The sequence below is a fragment of the Notamacropus eugenii genome, chromosome 7, assembly GCF_028372415.1.
Source record: "Notamacropus eugenii isolate mMacEug1 chromosome 7, mMacEug1.pri_v2, whole genome shotgun sequence".
NCBI classification, from domain to species: Eukaryota; Metazoa; Chordata; class Mammalia; order Diprotodontia; family Macropodidae; genus Notamacropus; species Notamacropus eugenii.
Genome location: NC_092878.1, coordinates 76,578,100 through 76,596,289, shown reverse-complemented (window position 1 = coordinate 76,596,289; position 18,190 = coordinate 76,578,100). Strand labels below are relative to the sequence as shown.

The 18,190-nt window shown below is 34.6% G+C and overlaps 2 protein-coding genes across 16 annotated transcripts in view; one reads left to right on the top strand and one right to left on the bottom strand.

The window, feature by feature from the left end:
* Positions 1-8,023, top strand: part of EML5 (EMAP like 5) — a 211,038-nt gene extending 203,015 nt beyond the window's left edge. For 6 of the 9 annotated variants that reach the window (XM_072625213.1, XM_072625209.1, XM_072625214.1 and 3 more), the window contains 4 exons: positions 496-679; positions 975-1,078; positions 2,272-2,425; positions 3,600-8,023. In XM_072625213.1, the coding sequence (XP_072481314.1) occupies positions 496-679; positions 975-1,078; positions 2,272-2,425; positions 3,600-3,743 (586 nt within the window). In that variant the 3' untranslated portion in view covers positions 3,744-8,023. The remainder of the gene's footprint in view (positions 1-495; positions 680-974; positions 1,079-2,271; positions 2,426-3,599) is intronic. The other 3 variants (XM_072625212.1, XM_072625210.1, XM_072625211.1) reach the window with 3 other exon arrangements.
* A 657-nt stretch (positions 8,024-8,680) lies between these two features.
* Positions 8,681-18,190, bottom strand: part of ZC3H14 (zinc finger CCCH-type containing 14) — a 49,882-nt gene continuing 40,372 nt past the window's right edge. For all 7 annotated transcript variants that reach the window (XM_072625225.1, XM_072625226.1, XM_072625221.1 and 4 more), the window contains 4 exons: positions 12,350-12,486; positions 11,737-11,828; positions 9,694-9,800; positions 8,681-9,161 (listed from right to left, as the gene is read on the bottom strand). In XM_072625225.1, coding sequence (XP_072481326.1) covers positions 9,155-9,161; positions 9,694-9,800; positions 11,737-11,828; positions 12,350-12,486 — 343 coding nt within the window. In that variant the 3' untranslated portion in view covers positions 8,681-9,154. The remainder of the gene's footprint in view (positions 9,162-9,693; positions 9,801-11,736; positions 11,829-12,349; positions 12,487-18,190) is intronic.

Genomic DNA, 18,190 nt, shown 5'->3' with positions numbered 1-18,190 from the left:
AGTTTTTTTTGTTATAAAGTTAATAAAAGTACCTACCACCTTCTACATTTCTTAGATCCATAGTCCTAGGAGCCTAGGAAGAAGGAATACGCCTACAGAATTCAGAGATTTCAGTGACCTGAATGCCAGATAATTTGCACTGAAAATAAGTACTACATCTTTAGACAACTGAATTCTGAAAAAAACTACATACATTTTAAATAGAATTGGTAGACAATCTAGGAAAAAAGCTGTTCACAAATAAAAGTGGGATTTTTACTTCCATTATAAAAGTTAGCTTGCAGCATTCCAGTAGAGACTAGTACTATTTACAAAAGTAGAGCTAATTAATTTGATAAATTATGCTGTTGTCAACTAAAATTAGTCTAATATAGCCCAGAGTGTTTGCCATAACTTAGAAAACACATAATCTTTGGTTGAGAGTGGAACAGTCCATGCTTTTAAATCTTTTAACTATTTCAAATTCACTATACTTTTTTTTTTTGCATGTTTCAGTGTCTTTCCTTATATATTCAGGTTTAGTCCAGACTCCAGATACTTAGCTGTGGGTTCTAGTGAGAATGCAGTGGATTTTTACGACTTAACGTTGGGCCCTACCCTTAACAGAATCAGCTACTGCAAAGACATTCCAAGCTTTGTTATTCAAATGGACTTTTCGGCTGACAGCTATTATCTTCAGGTATAGTGCCTAATAAAAAGCTTATCAGAGTACCTGTTTAGTGTTTTAATTTAGGTACACTTAAATTTAGCCTTTAAACTATTTCATTTTAACTTCTTTATTATTTCTGTATCCGGACATTTTCATTGGTCGTGCTCCCCATTCTCATTTCCTTGGGAAAAGCTTTTGTTTATAGTAGTTATGTTTTTATTTACTTTGGAAATGTAAATTTGGTGGCATTATTATAGTACAGCATATGATTTTTGGCAATCTCTCACATAACTGAAATCTTATCTCTTTTTAATTATAATGAAAGGTCTCTACTGGTTCATATAAACGGCATGTCTATGAAGTGCCTTCAGGAAAACAGCTGATGGATCAGGCTGCCATTGACAGAATAACTTGGGCTACATGGACTAGGTAAATGTTTCATGGGTTCAGAATGAGAGCTTTCTGAAAGTGGCTAATTTAGCTAAGAGGGTCACTTTTCTGAACATCTCTATATAAGGCCAAGAGCTTTTTGAAACAAAACAAAAACAGTAGCCAATCAGTTTTCTGTCAGTGTTATTTCTTTCTCCAAAGGGCTTTCAAAAAAATGCCTGCCAAAAGCCTGTGGAGCTCTTCCTATGCAATTAAGAAAGTTAAAATGAATAAATTTAACTGATAGCAGCTAGTTTTAACTTTATAATGTCTAATACTTGTTTGTCTAACAAATATCCAGTTTTCAGAATCTCATTTTAAAAAAATATAAAAACCAAAGCACTGACAATTTGGGTTTTTTCTTTACTTGAGAAGTATGAATAGTCATCACAGATTTCCAGTGGCAGCTTTAACTTGGAAATAGATGGATGACTGTGTTTTGTTTAAGCAGCTTTTTATAGTCATGCTTAAGTTGTTGCAAAGAAAGGTCTTACATGAGTGCAAGTCAAGGTGAATTTCAGCATATCCTCAATATTCTATTTTAGAAACATGAGCAAAAAATATTGCAGAAATTAGAAAGAACTATATATTCATACACAGCAATGACTTTATTTTAGACAGTGAAAACTGCAGGTTCATCTTTGTTATATAGACTCTAATATATTATTATTTCTCCCAATATTATTCATATATTTTAAAGGTTTCTTTTCTTTTTTGGCACTGTACAGGATAAAAGATGACCCCAAATTGGTATCTATAATTGCTTTGGGAAAACTGAACTATTGACTTCCATAGTTGTTAGGATAGTGCCATTAGAAAGTTTTATTATCAAATATCTACTTAATCCTTAAAGTACCACCTTGATTTTGAACAATCCATTAACCCTAACCAACTTGATGTATACAATACAGAAAAATATAAACCCAACCAGGCATTCTCACTAGTAACTGTTAGATCAAATGTGAGTCATCCCCTGCCTTAACTTAGTTCTTTCCTTATACTGCTCTAATAGGTATTCTATTTATTACTAATAATTTTCCCTTTTAATTGTATATCCTGTGGGTTTTCTTTAGAAGTCTTGTTCAAAATGCTAGACATCACTAAAATGTGCTTTTTTTCAGTAAACTGTAACTTCAGGATTTTTCAGTGGACAGTGACTTTTTTTTTCTGTACTTCTACCCCTGCCCCCCCAGCATTTTAGGAGATGAAGTAGTTGGAATATGGTCAAGACATACTGAGAAAGCTGATGTCAATTGTGCCTGTGTGTCTCATTCAGGAATTAGCCTTGTAACTGGAGATGACTTTGGCATGGTCAAGCTATTTGACTTTCCATGTCCAGAAAAATTTGTAAGTATATATTTCTGTTTAATATTTATTTGCTATACTGGTTCACTCCAAAGTTATTTTTTAAAAATTATTTTTACTTAAAATTTAACTTCCTTTAGGTCAAGAAGCTGTTTTAAAAAGAAAATTCTATGAAATAGCATAATGATTTTACTTAATTAGCACTTAAATTAAAAAGTGATACAGGCAAGGCCCTAACTTTAGAATGCATCACATTCCAAGTTATATATGTCACTTATTTGGAACCTAAACAGCATTTTTTCATAAAATTGTTCGCATGGCATCTAAAGTGGAGAGAGAAACTCCAGAGGTTGGCAACAGAATGAAAAGGGCAGTTCCTGGGGCAATGTTCCATGGTGGCCATTCATAAATAATATCTGTAATTCAGATCCTAAGGGAAGTCAAGGGCTGCACATAACTTTTTCATTTGGAAATACATCAAATTTCTTCCTATATGCTTACCAGTCTAATTCCCCTGAATTTTCCAGATTTGTTAGGGTACCTATTACCTAACATGCATGAACATGAACAAAGAAACTTTGAAATTTAGTGCACAATTTTAAAAAATTGTTTTATATGTACGTACATACACATAATACCCTCCCTCCATTTAAGTGCTAGCTTTTCATTCCAATTAGAACATAAACACTCCTTGCAAATAGGGGTAGTTACATTCAGGAATTCACATTTCGTCCCTCAAAGCTTGGCACATAACTTGGCACGTAATAGATACTTAATAAATATTTGCCATTGGAATTTTTTTCTCCAAAGGTACATATAGTTACCATCTCTCAAAGTTATCTTAATGACACATTCTTTTTGAGACAGGCTGGTTATCATCAGATTCTAGGCATGACTTACTCTCATACAGTTGGCAAGATTACTTATCTTTTTCATAAAATAAGAGCATGGCAACTCTTATCTTTGCGTGGAAACTTAAATTTAACTTATACTTTTATTAGACTGTAGAGCACAGCACACACTTTTTTATCTAAATCCAAATCTTATTTAGTAGGGTAAATGTTAAAGCCACATCTAAGACCTACTAGAGAATCACAAAGTACTCAAGGTAGCTTTTCTAGCAGATCTTTGGTATGAGTTTTAGTTTTTGTCTCCTAAAGAAAATTTGTCCTGATGTCTCATTTTCACTGTGATTTTCCTTTTTCTTCCCATTCAGGCAAAACACAAAAGGTTCTTAGGTCACTCTGCACATTTGACCAATATTCGGTTTACAAGTGGTGATCGACATGTTGTTAGTGCTGGAGGGGATGACTGCAGGTTAGTATCTTTACCTTCTCAAAAAAGGATTAGGAAGGGGTAGAGTATCTTTGATGAAAATACTACAAGGAAATATTTAGTAAAGCTTCTAAGAGGAGTGTCTTCAAAAATTGAGTTTACAGAGTGTGCTTCTGAACAATTATTTCATAGAAGTTAGAATGATTATTTTATGTTTAACTAAAGGGAAATATGGTAGGAAAAACTAGAATTCCCTTATAGATTCTATTTGGCTAACACTACAAATTATGCAAATATAATTTAAAAGTGGTTACTACTCACATTCTTTTAGAACCCCACAGAATTTTAGAGCCTCATCAAAATTTAAATACCCTGAGCTCATTAGTATTTTTTCCTCTGACAACTTACTTTTTTGTATTTATTTCAAACTGCAGCTTATTTGTCTGGAAATGCATACATGTGCCACACTGAAGATTTGAATGCTGAGGAAACAATATACAAAGTAACTCAAGAATACAATAAGAAAAGCCTTTGTATGATCAAGAAATGGTGCTAATCCCAAGATAAATCAAAATTGAGGAAATGCCTAGAATCTTAACAGAAAGATTATTAACTCAATATATTTGCTATAGTACTTAATCATGTTGGTAATCTGTTCACTGCCAGATATTCAAAATAATATTCAGATAAATCACAGTTGAATGTGGACTTCACATAAAACCAGGAGTTTTATTTTAAACAAAAATTATTTCCAGGGCTTTCTGTATCAACTTGGCAAAGCCATAAGGTACAGTATGGTGTGGTGGTTTTTTGGGTATTTTTGGTTAAGTGAAAGATCTTTATTCTTTATATTCCCATTCTCCTCTCTCCACCTTGCCCACCCCAGTTCACCTTTTACAGTTTCATTCTCTTTAACCCTTACTATTACAGTTAGATATCTATTCTCTCCCACACTATTTCCCTCCCCCTCCAAAAAAAACCCAAAAAGCATTGGTTATTTCTGATCTAAGCATAAATACTGATAAAAATGGTCAGTCACGCTGAAGGCTAACTAGTGAAATATTATATGCTATTTTGCTAAAGAAAATGAAATTATTTCAAAATGTAGCTTTCTTATTCATTTCAGCAAATTGGTGGCAAACTGAAGTCTGACAGTGGCTTACACATAGTAAATTTTCCTAGAGAAAATGGTAGAATGTTTTTAAAATACCTTATAAAAACTGAAGTCATTACAAATTCAAAACTGTCATATCCACAAGCTGGTAAATCAATGCTTGCTAAATACACACAAAGTGACTCTCATAGACCTTTAGTGATTTGATTTTTGCCCTGACTTAGAAACAAATTTTTTCACTTTGTGCAAGGCTGGAAAGTGTAACTCTACTTACTGCTTAGTGATTAAATCCATGGTGATATCAGCATCAGATATATATATAAGAAGATATTATCATAATCCCATATTTGAATTTTCATCACCTTTTCTAAGGTTCAGAAATTAACAACATAAACTCAAATAAAACATTTTAGTATTCTAAATAACAAAAAATTGGAATAATGCTTCTCATGTTATTTGGGGAATAAATAATACTAAATAAGATTTTTAAAGATTTTAAAAGTAATAGAAATTTTAGACAGGAATAACACTTAACTGGAAGACATATAATGATTCATGTTTTGGTAAGATTTAAATGGTCTTGACTTGTAATATTACTCTCACAGCAACTTTATTTTCAATTAAGTACAAAAGTGAAATAAATTCACTGGTTATGATAAATCTCTGGCATAAATTTAGTGAGAGAAAAAAAGGTTTTTCCTATTGGGAAGATTAATGCAATCTTACATGGACTGGTTTCCAATATGATTTTTTAAAAATACTAAATCAAATGAATATTCATCTATTTCAAAACTGAGCACATCAAAATTACTGCTTGGCTGATTTAGACAAGTAAGTGAAATACATGCTGTTAAAGACAAATAACTAGTACTCTTATTTACATATGAAATTAAATCCCAAGCTTTAATTTAGAAAAATCTTTGTAGCATTTACTTAAAATACCTAAAAATCTATACTGAACTAGCTCCCTCATCCCCATACCCCCAACACTTAAGACACATCTTTAGATGTAGACATTAAGCCAGTGTTGTACAACATTTTGAATTGTTGGAAAAGTGCACTGATAGTATCTGGTGGCTTAATTTAATGTGATGTCCACATTATCTAACTTGCTTCCAAGATTGGCTCCATGTAGCAAAAAAATAAAAATCATTTACTTTTATGAATGCAAATATTTACTGTATGTGAAATTCTGAAAGCAGTTATTTAATTATGTGTCAGAGGTGTATCAAATTGTTCTAGGCAAAAACATCAGATGAATACTATCTTAAGATCCTCTATTATTAAGACTCACGAATAGTTAGAAATTCTGAATAGCATTCCCAGATACACAAGTTTATTTGGAAAGATAGCCTGAAATATATTCGCTCATATTTCCTATTCATATAAACTCTAATGTCATTGGATTTTCCTGGATATTCTCTCCAGGTATCTCCTGGATAAAACAAGTTTTATCCAGTTGTAGATCATTTTCTTGATCTCTTAAGCACCTCTTAACTGATGTGAATTTCCCTAACCATACAGTGCTACCCAGGAAGTAGTGAAAAGAAGTCTCCTAAACTATTCAGTGAGACAGTTCATTTCAAAAATTTAGTGTTCATTCAGCCCAGAACTAGATGTGTTTCCAGTCAGTGGTAATTCCACTTTGGCAATAGCAAAATGTTTGTTAGGCTATGGGTTAAATCAACTTTGTCCAGCTACGTAATTCTTTTAAACAATTGATCTTAGTTGTCTTTTAAATACAGGTAAGAAACATAGATGTAGTATTGAAGTCACCTGATTTTTTAACAAGTCTAATTGATGAATTTGTAACAGGAATTTATTTGGCCAAATACCATGTAAGTCAATGCAAGGCAGTACTTACTGAGTAACATGCTCAAATTTTCTCTATGTATCCCACACATAATTTTTTTTAAAAATTAACACTGAAATAAGGTGGAGATTTTTTTTCCTTCTCAGGTACTGTACTGTAGTAAACCTCTATTGGGAAGGAGCTATTTTGGAAAATCAGGAGCCTTATGCCTTTTTCAGGTTAGGTTACAGACTTTATGATTTACACCTGTTAAGTCTGGCAGATACAAGATAGCCTTAATTATTGTTCTCTTTAGTTAAAACTTAAAACCATGTTGCTGATTATATTTTCAAACATTAGTTGTGGGGAGGATAAAATTTGGCAGGTCACATGGAAAAACTGCCATATTTTATTAGAATCTTTTTCAGTTTTTTTTAAAGCCCAGAAAATTATTTTTGTGTGCATGACATGATTTATCTGGTTATTTTTATCAACCTGATTTGTAATCTATGACTTCCTGTTACCTGTGATTTCACTGGGTTAAAAAACACAAGCATGCCAAAGCCTACTATGCACTGTTTGTACCAATCACTGTGCTACTGTCAGACCAAAATCATCTTCCTTCTTTGGTCCTCTGTTCTTGTTAATTCTGGATCAAACTTTAAAAATTACCCAGCATTTGTTTTATGTGTAATTTTTTAGTAACTGTAAGTAAAAAACAAAGCAGTTATATTGTTTACTTAAGTGGCAAAATGTTATACTATTTCAAGGTAAAAAATAATCAGTTTCTACCACATTAGTCTGATTTTTCTCCCCAAGTAATTAAAATTCCAACAGCTTGTTCACCTGTTTAGTTTTGGGGTTTTTGTTTATAAAAATGGGTAAGGATAATCTTTTGCAAAGAAGTCTCTAAATTGCTTACAAACGGCCTTAGCCATTTGAACTAAATATTTACCTACCTTACAAATCATTTTTGGAAAGCCTTGTTTCTCAAAATAAGTTTAGTTAGTTTAATAAGAATGTAAGGGAACTGTCTTTTCCCCCAAACCAAAACTTTTTTTCACTTCTCCTTTCCTATTAAATCATGTCTTTAGAATCAGCAGAGCAATTCTAACTTTTCTCCATTTTGTGAAACAAGGAAGTTTCTAAAGGAGACTATTCTGTTAAAGTCATTTGTTCACTCTCTATAGGATGCACCAAGCCAGTATCTTATCTAAACAACTTAACAGTTGGAAAATAGATTATGAAAGAGTTAATGTACATGTTTTTAAATTAACCTACATAAGGGGGAAAATATTTAACCCTCTAAGTTCCTTGCCTTCTATTAAAATTTGTTTTTGAAAATCAATGTTTCTATTTCTCCTTCAACTAAAAAGGAATGTTCTTTCAAAGCCAGTAGTCCATAACTTTTGCATTGTTTCATCCTAAAGTATATAAACAATCTTTGCTTTTAACCAAATGGAGCTTTTTTTCTGTATGTTAAATGGCCCCAAAGACATAATTATACTTAACATGTGACGGGTATTTTAAAATGTGTTCCCTTTTATCCATTTGGGCATTTAATCCTTTACATCTTAAGATATATAGTTCAGATATGCTTTGTAAAAAAAAAACAAAAAACAAAAAACAAACCTGCAGGTATGCTGTCCACACAATTTTAATTTCCTGGTGTGTTGATTTTTCATAATGTGAAGATGTATGTATAGTTATATATTTGTTAAAGAGGATCTTTGTTTAAAAATTGTGTAGCAACTGTTTTATGATAGCCTGTGTATATAATACTTGTATAAAAATTCTTTTTGTATATTTTTGTGAAAATGTCATTCCCCAAGACTTACTGAAAAAAGCATATGTAACTTAATAATAAATGAAAACACTTTAAAGAATTGCACATCGTACACATTTTTGTACTTAGCATTCTAAACGTTTTACTAAAAACAAACAGCCTTCCCCCTTGTTTTATTGCAAATTTTCTATGGGAAAAAAAACTCAGGTATAACTGGATCAGTATCCAACTCTCAAAAACACCTTCCAAAGCAATGAGGCTGTATTTAAACTGCACAGTCTACGTATCTATTTCCATGCTTTTCAAAATGGAAAATTAAAAAAAAAATCATTTGATATTTCACCCAAGACTACTTTTATTCTTCATATTCTCCTGCTCATTTCAAACTGGTTAGGGCAATTGTATTTATGTACATATAGCACTAATATAGGCCTCATAAAAATGATATAATCAGCCTTTTAATTACTTTAGATAACATCACACTCAGATTCTAATTTTATAAACACTGGGACTCAAAAATAGCAGGATACAAACCATGCCTCAAAATGTTTTAATGGAATTTAAAGTAAGTTTTTTTCCTTACACACTGACTTCTCTTCATAGTAAAAAACACATGTTAAAACCACTTAATAAAACTTACAAATTTGAAAAATTAGACACTTCAAATAGGCAACAAACTTCATATTATGAAAACAATATATTCAAGTTCAAAAGATCTGATAAATTTGTAGAATGTCTTTCACCAGTAGAGTTCAAAGATGGGAACTTTAAAATCCATGATCTTCTAGCTACTATGTCTGGTTGTCATTCACTGAAAAAACGAAAACACAAATTACTGCTACATGTTCATATATAACTTTTACCATTCTTCCCTTTTCCATGAATCTGTGTAAAATCAATAGTGCTTTTAAAGGCTGGTCAAACCATAGCTTATTCAATTTTTAAGGCATCTATCGTTACGTGGGAACAAAGATAGCCCAAAAAAGTGAATTCCCAGAACCAACATATCTAACTTGGCTACTATTAGTTAGTCTGGAACAGGAAAACTGACTAATTTTGTTTTAATTCTTCCTGACAAACTCAGAAGTGATTCATAAGTTCCTCAAAACGTGCCCCCATAGTACGAGGCATCTGACAAATACTGGAACTGAAATGGGAAATTATTCAGGCCTCTAATTGGAATAAAATTTTAAAGAATTCATTTTAAAAGATCTCTCAGACTTGAGTTAAAAGCAACCCAGAGAACTTAAAAGAATTAGCAAGCTGGGGTCCTCCTTGACTCTTAGCGCAACACTCCTTACACTATATACTACTCCCTCTGAAGACTATTATTTTGATTTTACCTGGTTTGAGGTCGAGTCCATTTCAAGGCATGACGTGGTGGCACAGTAATTGCTGGATGGTAAAATGTGCAGTCAGGTCTCGTACACTGAGTGTTAAATCTACAGTGCTAAAGACAAAGGTGTTTTTTTTTTAATTGGCTTTGTCAGTATGTAAAAATTTAATATGAAAAGATCTGGCCCCTAAAATTCTCATCCTTGCCCATGAATATCAAAGAGCTAAAGCAAAGAAATCAAATGTAAGTGATATGGGTCAATGGCTTTCATTTTAACTTGCTGTCTCATATTTTCATGTGTGATTTATAACAGTAAAAATTTTAAAAAACACTCATTGAGTCATTCTATGCCTGGTACATAGTAGGTGCTTAATAAATGCTTAATTGAAGATCTAGATTCTTCAATCCTATGAAAAAACTTCATTATGAGGGGAAAAATGTGCTAATATTTTTAATCACATGCAGTACATTCTTTCTTTGCTTTCAAGACAGAGTAAAATTTAAAACAATTTGTAACCTTTTGGTAAATATCCTCCTCCAGGGCCAGGCATACCAATTGGTCCAAATTGCAAACTGACAGTGTCTTCTTAGTAGAGATGAGAGCTAGAAGGGAGCCTCTAGAGATAATCTAAACAACTCTTCACTTTGTATATGAAGAAACTGGGCTGGTACCTAAGTATGGGACTTGTTTACTGATCAGTAAAAGAAACCTGGGCGGGCCAGTTACTAACATTACCATATAAAGGCATGCTCATGCTGGCCTTTTGATAACACTGCCCAACCACCAAGTTCAAATGTAACAACGCTGGAGGATCTTTACCCTCACACTACTCCAGTCAATAACAAAATAGATCTGTGCTACACTCCCACATCACCAACCTTTAAGTTCTCTTCCCTTAAAATTCTGAGTCTTCATAAATTTTGGGTCCTCCACCCCAGATGTAGATGTGGCATTTATATAGCTGTATTTTTCTATTATTTTCCAATAATTTCATGAATCCCATGAATATTTATAAGGAATGTTACTGCAAGAGATAAACTCTACCTCTTGGCTCTTGCCTAGGTGAGGAAAACCTCAGGCACACAAAACAAGGAAAGAGATGGCAGAAAGTTTTACTAAAAAAGGGTCACATCTAAAACTCAGTCTCATTGAGTTTTTTATTTGTAGTTATTTATTCAATTCCCACCAGCTACTGCCTGTCAGTCTACTCACTAAAGTGATGTTATAAAAAGTAAGGCAACTAAGAGTAAAATGGGTTGAAGGATCATTCTATTTTTTTGAGATATTTTTCCTGCGGCAACAAATTAGATGCTACGTAAATAAAGCATTCACAGTCTCACACCTAGTTGTTTACAATTCAACAATAAGTAGTATGCTAAAAGCTGGCATCTGACAGACGTGAGCTACTGAACTTGAGACAGATACAAGTGGAATGAAGAAAACATGAGGATCATACACGATGGTCAATAATTTACTGCTAAAAGCTATAAGCAATTCCATTAGCTCCAAAGTCTCCAAAACACAAATGTTTCCGATAACGGGATTCATAATCTCTGTGATAAGTAATAACAGAGTCCTAGCAGAGGTATCAGAGTCATTGTTTTCAACTCATGGGTAAATTATCTCTATTTAAGTCAACATCTTCACCTCTGATGACATGGAAGATCTAGAGTTCTTTGTGAAATGATGCATCGGTAAAATTAAGACACAAGAGAATCCTACAAAACAAATATATATATCCAACTTTAACTTCCACATTAAAGGGTTGAGTCAAGTCACATTCAAAGAGCAAAGAAAATGTTTAAGGGCTAAAAAGGCCAAGAAAACATTAAACATAAAACAAAGACAACTAAGGAACGACCATAAACATTTTTAATAGCTTTGTTACAACAAAGCCAGCAAAGAACTCGATCTAATGGAAACATTTTTTAGGATGTTAAATTCCTTCATCCTTGAATGTCTCAAAATTAAGGAATTATTCCGAAGTAATTTTTCTTCCAAAATAGTTTTTTAAAAATCTATCTCAGAGAAAAGGAGAACATAGCTTACTTTCGGATGATAGAAGGGACATTCCATTTTCTTACAAGCAGGGAAGTAACGGCAAAGCTGACTACTGGAAGATGTTGGTGTTGGCGTTGGTGCTGTTGATAAAATAAGAATTCAGGATGTTCTAAAGAAATTTGTAATTAACTCAATTTTTTTTAAATGGAAAAAAATTTTAAACTAAGATGGACATCTTTTTAATTACCAAGACAAAAATAGCTTCTAAAAATTAAGTTTTAAATTTTTATTAAAATTGACTTCTGTAGAACAGGTTACCTCTATTTGCTCTTCCAAAGTTGACTGAATTGGTCCCCTTAAATACATAACACTATTTCACTGTTTCTTAGAATGCAGAATGTTATTATCAATGAAATAGGGTAATTAGGACACACTATTACTATTACACAAAAATGTGAGAAAAATTCTCCTTATGATGTATCTGCTTTAAACTTACATGCATGCACATGCACACAATTAATGAAGACACTAATTAGCTCAGCTATGATTTATTTCATCCAAAAAACCTCCAAACCAAAATGAAACCTAAGCCAGATACCGTAATATCTCATAAAACTGGTCAAACAGAAATTCCAAATGGCAACATGCAAAAGTGACTCACCTGGTTTGGGAGGCAGCACTGGGATTCGTCTACTGGCATGAGTGTAGGGACAATCTGGTTTAGTACATTTTGCATCATATTTACAGTTTGGATGAATAAACAAGCATTTTTCAGCAAATTTACAATTGGGAAAGGCTCTGAAAAAAAAAGAAATGAATACTATTCAGTACAGACATCCTTTCTTGGTATATTATGAAAGTTCCTTTGAAGGGAAACAAACTTTTTTTTCTGCTTTGAGAAATACATGACCAACATAGATGATAAAGGAAGTAACATTTAAATACAAGATACAAGGTCTTTTCTTTGTACATTGACTGTATAACTATTTTTAAAACCTTGACATTTGGGGATAGTAGTACTTTATTTACTTGGAATCAGCTAATCCAAATAAACTGAATTTTCTCCCTACACCAATAAAATCAAAAGATCCAGTTCTCCCCCCACAAGATTTAATCATTAAAAACATCTTTCCAAAATATACTACATGCTTTTTCTTTAAGTAAACTAGGTAATCTGAACATAATTTAGCCTTGTCTTGAAGACTTTAGGTGACAAAAAAATCAAAACAAGATTGTAGTATGTCCTAGGCAAAGCTTCCCAAAACGTACGCAAATGTTATATTGTCTTCTGGAAACTGAATCTTCACAATAACTCATTGAATTCAAAACCACAAATAGCTACACATGGAACAAAGGCTTTTATGTCACTAAAATACACGTCCATTTATAAAGATTACTATTAAAATATGTTCCCAAGAGCTGCTAACCATTAATCCTGGCTTTAGCTTTAATAATTATTCTATGCTACTGATCAGGAACAGGCTAAGTACACCTGGCCATGGCCTGTTTTGTAAGGTAGGTGAGCTAAGGATGGCATCTACATTTTAAATAAAGTTTGTCATATTTGAAAGTATAAAAAAACTATTCTCAGTTTATTGGCTGTACAAAATTGGTAGGCTATAGTTAGCTGATTCCTGCTCTAGACAACTTAAGATAGTACAGTCAGTCTAGGAATTACCCTGCATCTTGCTAGTTTAAGAAAGTAATAATTACTGTCATCTTTACTCATAGAAGTAGAATGAATAATGGGCAACCACACATAAAAGGTGTTTAAGTGTCATTCTTCAGAAATAATTACTGAAATAAAGGCTACCAAAGCAGCCTTGTTCCCAATCAATTTTCTCATCTGTCATAAAAGCTGCTTCTTTACTGTTGCTATCAGACTTCTCTGGAATTATTAATAGCATTGAAAATAGAATTTCTGTACAACCAATGCAATAAAAATTACAATTACTCATCAACTTTAATCTGTTCTTTTAGGTCCATTTCATTTGCACTGCATTTGTTCAAGGGATTTGAAAGAATTATCTTACTTCCTATAACTTATGGTAGGTGTTCTTAATTATATGACATTTCTGAAAAGATGACATAAAGTCATAGTTTTCTCCAAGCTGTCAATATTTGACTTGTTTCAAAAAAAAAAAATTCCAGGCACAATCAACATTAAAAATGCTCTTTAAATGTATTAACTTTTAAGTCCTATATTATATAGTGCCTATGAATCAAATCATGAAATAGCTTCAGTCATTAACGTTCTGAGTAACACTCCATTCCAAGTGTTGAAATCAGTGGAATAATACTAGCAAAGCATAAAGATATTCTCATAAAATAGATGCTAAACCCTGTTTTTTCTTTGACCTGGAAAGGTCCTGATTTTTGCTATGACAATTCATGGAGTTTTCAGAATTGTTTTAAGAGGTGGATTCTATTTTAAATTTGTTCTCTACTTCTGATCTGAACAGTTTCATGATTTCTTGAAATATTCCAGTTTTTTAGTTTGGTCATGGTTTTCAAGGAGTTAGGCTGATTATTAAATTATTTCTCAAGCTATTTTCTAGATCAATTTTTTTTTTATTTAACTTTTAACATTCATTTTCACAAAATTTTGGGTTCCAAATTTTCTCCCCATTTGTCCCCTCCCCCCACCCCAAAACACCAAGCATTCTAACTGCCCCTATCACCAATCTGCTCTCTCTTCTATCATCCCTCTCTGCCCTTGTCTCCATCTTCTCTTTTGTCCTGTAGGGCCAGATAACTTTCTATACCCCTTTACCTGTATTTCTTATTTCCTAGTAGCAAAAACAGTACTCAACAGTTGTTCCTAAAACTTTGAGTTCCAACTTCTCTTCCTCCCTCCCTCCCCACCCCTTCCCTTTGGAAGGCAAGCAATTCAATATAGGCCATATCTGTGTAGTTTTGCAAATGACTTCCATAATAGTCATGTTGTGTAAGACTAACTATATTTCCCTCCATCCTATCTTGTCCCCCATTACTTCTATTCTCTCTTTTGATCCTGTCCCTCCCCATGAGTGTTGAGCTCAAATTGCTCCCTCCTCCCATTGCCCTCCCTTCCATCATCTCCCCCACCCTGCTTATCCCCTTCTTCCCCACTTTCCTGTATTGTAAGATAGGTTTTCAGACCAAAATGAGTGTGCATTTTATTCCTTCCTTTAGTCAAATGTGATGAGAGTAAACTTCATGTTTTTCTCTCACCTCCCCTTTTTTCCCCTCTACTAAAAAGTCTTTTGTTTGCCTCTTTTATAAGAGATAATTTGTCCCATTCCATTTCTCCCCTTCTCCTCCCAATATATTTCTCTCTCACCCCTTAATTTCATTTTTTTAAGATATGATCCCATCCTATTCAGTTCACTCTGTGCTCTTTGTCTGTTTGTGTGTGTGCGTGTCTGTGTGTGCATGTGTGTGTGCACGTGTGTGTGTGTAATCCCACCCACTACCCAGATACTGAAAGGTTCAAGAGTTATAAATATTGTCTTTCCATGTAGGAATGTAAACAGTTCAACTTTAGTAAGTCCCTTATGACTTCTCTTTGCTGTTTACCTTTTCATGCTTCTCTTCATTCTTGTGTTTGAAAGTCAAATTTTCTTTTCAGCTCTGGTCTTTTCATCAAGAATGCTTGAAAGTCCTCTATTTCATTGAAAGACCAATTTTTCCCCTGAAGTATTAACTCAGTTCTGCTGGGTAGGTGATTCTTGGTTTTAGTCCTAGTTCCTTTGACTTCTGGAATATCCTATTCCATGCCCTTCGATCCCTTAATGTAGAAGCTGCTAGATCTTGTGTTATCCTGATTGTATTTCCACAATACTTGAATTGTTTCTTTCTAGCTGCTTGCAATATTTTCTCCAGGGAACTCTGGAATTTGGCCACAATGTTCCTAGGAGTTTCTCTTTTTGGATCTCTTTCAGGTGGTGATCTGTGGATTCCTTGAATATTTATTTTGCCCTCTGGTTCTAGAATCTCAGGGCAGTTTTCCTTGATAATTTCATGAAAGATGATGTCTAGGCTCTTTTTTTGATCAAGGCTTTCAGGTAGTCCCATAATTTTTAAATTGTCTCTCCTGGATCTATTTTCCAGGTCAGTTGTTTTTCCAATGAGATATTTCACATTATCTTCCATTTTTTCCTTCTTTTGGTTTTATTTTGTGATTTCTTGGTTTCTCATAAAGTCATTGTCCTCCATCTGTTCCATTCTAATTTTGAAAGAACTATTTTCTTCAGTGAGCTTTTGAACCTCCTTTTCCATTTGGCTAATTCTGCTTTTGAAAGCATTCTTCTCCTCACTGGGTTTTTGAACCTCTTTTGCCAATTGAGTTAGCCTATTTTTCAAAGTGTTATTTTCTTCAGCCTTTTTTTGGGTCTCCTTTAGCAGGGTGTTTACCTGTTTTTCATGCTCTTCTTGCATCTCTCTCATTACTCTTCCCAGTTTTTCCTTCACCTCTCTAACTTGATTTTCAAAATCCTTTCTGAGCTCTTCCATGGCCTGAGCCCATTGAATGGGATGGGATACAGAAGCCTCGACTTCTGTGTCTTTCCCTGATGGTAAGCATTGTTCTTCCTCATCAGAAAGGAAGGGAGGAAATACCTGTTCACCAAGAAAGTAACCTTTTATAGTCTTATTTTTTTTCCCTTTTCTGGGCATTTTCCCAGCCAGTGACTTGACTTCTGAATATTCTCTTCACACCCACTTCACCTCCAGATCTGCCCAGCCAGCGCTTGGGGTCTGAGATCCAAATGCTGCTTCCCAGCCTCAGGGCTTCAGCGGGGGCGGGGCTGCTATTCAGTGTGAGATTAAGTTCAGCTGCTCAGGTGGGGGCAGGGCTGCCCCATGGGGCTCAGTTCCCTCAGGGGGTTTATGCAGAGACCGTCAACAATGGATCTGGGCTCCTGCCTGCTTGGGGAGCCCCTGTCTGCTCCCGCCTCCGCTGCTGCCTCCCGAGGGGGCCTGAGTTATGGAGACACCCCGCCTCCCCTCTCAGTGAGCCAAAAAGATTCTCACCAACTTTGGGGCCTGTGGGTGGAGGGACCTGCGGGGCTGCTGGAGATTCCGTGCCTGCAGCCTGCTCGGATCTGCTCCTCTTGGTGCTGCGCGGCCAAGGCAGCGCTGGGCTCGGCTCCAGGTCCGCAGCGCTACAGACCTTTTGTGAGAGGTTTTCAGGGCTCTCTGGAACAGAAATCTCGTCTGCTCCACTATTCTGTGGCTTCTGCTGCTCCAGAATTTATTGGGAGTTCTTTTTTGCAGATATTTTATGGGCTGTGGGTTTGGAGCTAGCATATGTGTGTCTTTTTACTCCGCCATCTTGGCTCCGCCCCTCCTAGATCACTTATTTTTGATAACTATTATCTCAGATGTTCCCCTTTTCAATCTTTTAACTCTGTTCTAGTATTTCTTGTCTCACTGAATCACTGAATTCTATTTGTTTTATTCTGCTTTTAGGGAGTCCATTACTTGGGCTTATTTTTTCACCTTATGTTCTAAATATTTCTCTTCACTTTTCCTTCAATATTCCTAATTTCTTTTTTTATTCTCTTGCTTCATTTCTTCCAACAAATCTTGGGGGCTGTGGCCAAATCATTCTTTTTTTTCTTAAGGCTCAACTTCTGGCCTTAACATTTGAGTTTTTTTCTTTTTTTAAAGTTCAATTTGATTTTATTTTCAGTTATAAACTCTCTCCTTCCATCTCTCCTTCTCCCTTGGCCACTCTTGAGTTCATTCAGCGCCATCTGGAGGTGTGTAGCATGTTTCATCGTGACCCCAAGAATTGTGGTTAGTCACTGCATTGACTGGAGTTCTTAAGTCTTTCAGAGTTGTTTATCTTTACACTATTGTTGTTCCTGTATAAACTGTTCTGCTGGTTCTGCTTCCTTCACTTTGCACTGGTTCATACAAATCTTCCCAGGTTTTATTATTTCTTCATTATGTCTAGTTTTCTTCTTTTACTCAACTTTAGCCTCACAGTTCCTGGAATGAGACTTTGTGCCAAGTTCAGGCTCCTACCCTTTCCATACTCTTGGATGTAGCTGCCAAGATGACCGTCACTGGCCTGTGACACCTCTGGATGGCGTGGCAAGGACCAGGCTCTATCCTCTATCCTCTGGTGGCCCAATATAGGAACTGGGCTTGGTCCCTTCTCTGTTGCCTTCTCCTCAACCAGGAGTTGGTTCTAATGCCATGTGTGGCCCTAACAAGCCTGACACTGTATGATAAGAGGTCATTCTGGTCTCGGCTCTCCCTAACTGCAAGGCAGCCCATGACACACTGTTTCTCTCCCTAGACCAGAGGTTCTTTGGGGTCCATGAATTTGTTTAATATTTTCGTAACTATTTCAATAGAATTTTCTTTGGTAATCCTATGTACTTTATCCTTTCTCAGAAAAAATGTTTTTAAATGCATAAAATAATTACCAGACTGTCAAAGGAGACCATGCCAAAAATAAACAAACAAAAAAACTCCAAAACCACTGCCCTAGGCACTCACCCACTTGGAA